This window comes from Rattus rattus, chromosome 6 (assembly GCF_011064425.1).
Source record: "Rattus rattus isolate New Zealand chromosome 6, Rrattus_CSIRO_v1, whole genome shotgun sequence".
Classification (NCBI taxonomy): Eukaryota; Metazoa; Chordata; class Mammalia; order Rodentia; family Muridae; genus Rattus; species Rattus rattus.
The window spans coordinates 117,185,176-117,191,175 of NC_046159.1; the positions used below are offsets into that span (position 1 = coordinate 117,185,176).

General features: G+C 43.9%; 1 protein-coding gene across 1 annotated transcript in view; it reads right to left on the reverse strand.

Moving 5' to 3' along the window:
* Cped1 (cadherin like and PC-esterase domain containing 1) overlaps positions 1–1,305 on the reverse strand; it is a 269,733-nt gene extending 268,428 nt beyond the window's left edge. The window contains exon 1 of the mRNA XM_032905260.1: positions 975–1,305. Coding sequence (XP_032761151.1) covers positions 975–1,223 — 249 coding nt within the window. The 5' untranslated portion in view covers positions 1,224–1,305. The remainder of the gene's footprint in view (positions 1–974) is intronic.
* Positions 1,306–6,000: the final 4,695 nt, after the last annotated feature.

A 6,000-nucleotide genomic window follows, 5' to 3' on the forward strand; every position in this document is an offset into this window, starting at 1 on the left:
TTTGACTGGCAGGCCTGGACATAGTGGAGTATTAAAGCAGACATTTTATGTTTTCTGGATTTCTGTTGTTCCCTATACTTTACAAGTAAAAATAGTGAAACCCCCCCAGTAAAAATGATTTCTTTTTTTCTAACATTTTGTTTCCCTTCCTTCCTTTTTCCTTCCCTTCTTCCTTCTTTTCTTTTTCTTTTTTACTAAACAGTGTCTTATGTAGCTGAGGCTGGACTCAGGCATACAATGTAATTAACCTAGACTGGCCTTTAACCCTTGATCCCCTGTCTCTCTGCCTTTCCAGTGCAGGACTATCGGTAGTCCATCACACCAAGCATAAATGCACACTTTAAATAAAAATGCCTCACCACTTAACACAGGCAGGCCCAGAACTCTTCATGTAGATCAGGCTGGGCTGGAGCTTGGCATAATTTTCCTGCCTCTGCCTCCTGAGTGCTTAGAGTCCAGGTATGGGCCCAATATGAACAACTAAATAGCATGTCAATTGTTCTTAAGAAACCTATAGGACTATTCTTTTAAGTTCTTCAGAAATGAACACATTAGTTTTAAAAACAAGTCACCAATTCAGAACCGGGTCTTGAGGTGGAGTTCTGGAGGAGTTCTAGAATTTGGGAGTCTTGGCATTCATACTCTTGGATTTAAGGAAAGAGATACAGGATTTTTTTTTTTCGGATTTTTAAAACTAGCTTTTGTTTCTGATGTAGAAATCCTCAACTCTCTTAGACTTCTTACATTTTAGAAGCTATTTTCTCTCACTGTAATGAAGTTCGCCTCTAAAAGATAAAGGGCAGAACTCTGTAGGTTTAGGGAGCTTAGCAGTTTATGTAATTCATCTCCCAGTCACCAGGTCACTCTGTCTGTTTATACTCTGGCTTGCTTTCGGACCTCATGGAAGTTAATTTTAGTTTTGCAGAAAGGAGAGAGAGGCCGACCGCAGATGCCCAGGCTAAACTCAGACTTACCTTCCTGATTTCTTGAGCGTTGGCAGAGAGAAGGAAGCACCGTTTGTCCTGCGGGTAGTCTTTCTCACATCTGCTACCCTGAGTTTGAGAGGGGGTGTGTGGGACAGTCCCAGAGACCTCCGCGGCAATCTTCTTAGTCCCTCTGAGTGTTAGGGTCTGGTAAAAGAGACAGATTGCCACCACCAAACCCACCAGGAAAGGTCGGGGGCAAAATCGCCGGCGACAAAGGAACCCAGGTCGACAGACCATGACCAGTCCAGGTTCACTTGGCCCCTGGCCACGTTGTCAGTATGAAAAAAACACACATCTGTCTTGCTTTTGCACGATTCCAATCAAGTTCGCCCCATCTCCACTGGAGAACTTTCCGAAAGTTCATGCCAAAGCTTCACAGGACCCAGCGGTCAGAGGTGGTTAACAATAGCCCTTCCATGAAGGACAGTAAGAAGTGACTGCCCTGATTTTTTTTTTTAAGATGTCAAAATAAAGATAGTTGTAAGAAATCATCCAAATGCATCCCCAGCTGCCAAGAGTTCCTTCCAGCAATGTCTTACTTCCATAACATTCTTAAACTCAGGAGTTCAGCTTGTCTCTTCTTTGGGGGCAAAAAGAAAGCACAGTAAAGCGGGTCTGAAGGCAGAAACCAGCCCTGAGAGACGCAGCCGAGTAAACGCGGAGAGCCTGTTGCACAGCTGGGCGCCGGCCAGGTTGTCCTAGCAGTTTCTCATTTTCCCTCTGCTTTTAAAGCCATCCCGCTCTCAGCCTTTTATGTTGCAGAACTGCTTCCTTTCGTTCAGTTTTAAATTGCCACTTGGCTGCTAGCATTCACGGCTTTTAACATAAAAAGGGGGTGGGGGATAGCAGTTTGGATGTCTGTGGTTACTGTCAGGGTTTTGCTTGCGTTTGGTCTCATTCCGTTTCAAGTTCAAAGTTCTGTGTACTTACTCAGTTTTCATCCTTTAAGCCAGATTTTTTTTTTCATGATCCCCTTAATGGATTGCTCATCAAAATCACTTGGGAGGAAGCACCCAGGCGTAGGACTCCACGTCATCTCACTCTCACGCACGGACACACACGCGCAGACACGCGGAGACACGCGCGTGCCGGCTGCACACAGGGCCGAGAGCCGGAGGACCCGGGCCATCCCTGCCACCCAGGCCGAGCGGGGCGGAGCTAAGCTAGGACTTTTCTGGCCTTGGGGGCTGTCCGATCGCACTATGAGCTCTGGCACCAGCAAAGGGTGCATAGAAACAGCAGTTAGCCATCCTAACTTGGAACGTGGCAATCTATCCAGACCTGCAGAATTAGAAACATACTTGATCTCTGCTCTTCTCTGTCACAGCGTTTTCCTAATACAGAATAACAAATGGCTTCTAGTCAATACATCCTCCAGTTCGAGGAGGAGGAGATGAAGGCCGACTCCGAGCTAACTGGGAGGTTCATCACTCCAGGGAATTGCGGTCACGCTTAAGCGGACAAGAGAGTCATCAGGACAGTCTGGACCACAGACTAGAAAACATTCCACATTCCGTGTAGCTAAAAGTCCCCTCTCCATTCCAAACATAGAGTCCTTCCGCCGTTACTACTGCTCTGAAGTTTTCCCATTGCAAATAGCCTGATGCTATTCAACTGAGCTGACTGTAGCAGCTTATTGAAGTCCTAACTTTTGCCCAGGAGAAAGGGGTACGCAGCAGGCCTTTTAATTCCATGCCAACCCTCTCACGGGCTTTGTTAACAGGGCAGACTGGCAAATTTCATCACTGTTGGCTCAGCAGGGTGAGAGACCATCGAAAGAACCTCCAGGTTCTTGCTTTGACTGCTCTGGGAAGGACCAGTTTGGGCTCACGGGAGACATTCTTTAAAGACTTAGATGGTTTCATACTTTAGGTCTAACCAAACTTCTTATAGGCAGACGGTAACCCGTGAGGCCACACCCCTAGACTAAGCCCATGCCAAAGGACTCAGCCATTAGACCCTAATATTTTGTGAGAGGGAGTGCCCCCTAGAGGCTCACAGCTACAAAAGATTCAGAAAAATGGACATCTCTTGCTAGTAAGGAACTTAATTTGAGTCAGCTGGGGATAGATGATGGGAGAAAGGAAAGAAAGAAAGGGAGGGAGAGAGATTTGAGAGAGAGATAAAGAGGAAGGAGGAGGAAGAGAAAGAGGAAGAAGAAAAGAGAAAAGGAAAGGAAAGTTTGCTCCCTAAAAGCAAACTAATTTGGTCATTATAGAATAAGCATTAACTTATCTCAGGTCTATTTACGTGAAGTCTATAAATTGTTTTACTACTCTTTGATATATAAATTCAAAGTCTTCAATACCATGAGTAATAAGGGAATGGGAGAAAATTAGCCTGGTTTTTACATGCAGACATTGAAAGGGCATTACTGTCCCATGCTACAGAGTTTTGGTGGCTGTAATATAATCTAAGGGCCAATAGGAATTACTAGACCTCTAAATTGGAATGTCTTCTCTGCTTATGTGGTAAAGCTGTTTACTGGGTGTTATGAGCAATATAGATAGTTATTAATTATTAACGCTGGAATTCAGAGGAAGAACCCTTTTGGGGAGGGGACATTATTAAGTTGCTGAGTCATTTTACAGAAGAGGAAATTGGATGCTAACTGGAATTGCCTTTAGATGGGGAGAAAGGAAAGTCAGCAGACCAGAAAATTTTTAGACAATGCTGCAGCTCTCCTTTTGGCTAAGAGGAATCCAGAAAGGCTTCCAATAAGTCGAAGAACTCAATTCCCTGTGTTGAGCACAGAGTCCAAAGAGCAGAAGACAGTAGCGATAACATTAGAAATATCATTAATATTAGAAATAGAAAGGGCGAGTTAGAAGAAGTGTGTAACAAAGAAAGCCCAGCGCCAAGTGGACTGAGACTCCTGGGACCACATCAGGTATCAGAGGCAGGTCCGCCATGGACATAGATTATAACTTTCACCACCTCTTACAGGCTGTTCTGAAATAAGTGCTTTGGAATGTGAAGTCTACGTCCATCATTTGTGGGCTCAGTACCCACTCTGAGTGCGGTTGGCCCGGGTGAGATGGCCACAGACGGCACCTAGGCGTTCTGAGGCTGGCAGATGGATGAGAGCGGATGCACATCTGTTAGGTGTAAGATCCCCAGGCTCAGCCCTAGCAGAGCTGAGGATGTGGTGAGGTGTCAGACCTGTGAGGAGATCGTTTAAATGCTGAACCACAAGGAACACAAAAGAAGTAGACACAAACTCTTGTCACTAATTGTTCTCTTTCCACCATCCTTTGTGATGAAGGGGAGTAGACATTTTGAGAGGATGAACTAGTGGGCTTTAGCCATGCCTGAGATCCAAATATTTGTGTTCTCAAATTTACAATTGTAATGGCTAGATGGAGATATTGGACATATTAAGGCAGCACCATGCAATGTTTCTATGAATGCATATAAAATATTATCTAAGGTGGTTTAAACCTATCCATTGACTCAGTGCTTCTCATTTCTTTGGGGTAAAAACATTAAGAATTCTGCCTTGTAGCTTTTGTAACAGTGTACATATGACCTGTAGTCACTCTATTGTGCAATAGCACATTAGAAATCCCTGCTTCTGACTACTAATTATAACTCGGTCCTGTGATTAACCTTCCCATTCAGTCTCTCCCCATCCCTCATCAGTCTCTGGTGACCAACATTCTCCTCCGCTTGCAGGTTCCTCACAAGCGGGATCACACAGTCTTTACTTTTTGTAACTTGTCCTTTCCCACTTAACGATCTCCAATTCCACCCATGTAGTTGTAAATCACAGTATCTCGTTCTTTTTTCTGTCGGAACGACGTAAGCACAGTTCACTGTCTTCGCTCGCCAGTTGAACACTGTAGTTGTTTCCGTCCTTGGCTGTTGTAACTAATGCAGTAAACAAGGGTGTCGGTGCCCTTTAAACACACTGTTGTATCCTTGATTCTATACACAGCAGTGGCTTTGAGTGACTATCTAGTAGTTCTATTTGCAAAGTTTGGACGCACTTGCAACCCCTTTCCCCAGTAGCTGTAGTAATTTACATTGTCACCAACAAGCCACCTTCTTACTGCTCTTACCATTTTGGCCTTGTACCATGACCATCCTAGATGGGGGGAGGTGACAGCTTGCTTCGGTTTTGATTTGTATTTCCCTGACCACTCTCCCAGATACTAACAAGTGATTTGACCCCTTCTTTTGACAAATGTCTAAATGCAACCAATTTTTTTCAACGGAATTGTCTCGTTCTTTGCCACTGAGTTCTTCGGCTTCCTTCTATACTAGTGATATTTGAATGGAAGGCTAAGCAGGATTAGAGTCTTTACAGGAAACAATAAAGACAGAACATACTGGGCTTAGTGGTGCAAGTGAGAGGGCATATCTGCGGGACAGTTGTGAACCTGGGATTTTGACATTGTTTCCAATCAGATGCTTTTGTGATCTAGTTCATAAAGTAACGATCACACACACACACACACACACACACACACACACACACACACACACACACCACACACACACACACACACCACACACACACACACACACACACACACATGTCTTTAAAGGTAGGCATTTAGTAGCATTGAGAGGATAGTGGTAAACATGTACTTTAATACTAATGTTGTACAAAATAGAACCGTCTTCCACCACAAAACAAAAACCTTTGGTGTTCTTCCAACACATAAAACATGATATTTTATGGTTCATATAGCTACTTTTGGTTTTCGGTATGGTCTCAAGGTGCTTGACTTTGACTCAAATAATCAATGAAGGCTTATTGTTTGCTTATGACGATGGGGATCAGACCCAGAGCCTTGCTAGGTAAGCGCTGTACTGCATACCTACCTGCAATCCTTGGGCTTTTGTTTTTGTTTATTTTTCATTTGTTTGTTTTTGGATAACAAGGTCTCCTTATATGGCCCATGGAGACCAGGAGCTTGCTAGGTGCCTCCTATTTCAGCTTTCTAACTGCTTAGATTATGAAAAAATTCATTTTTAAGGTATTGGTTTTTAAAAGTGCAGATAAAAA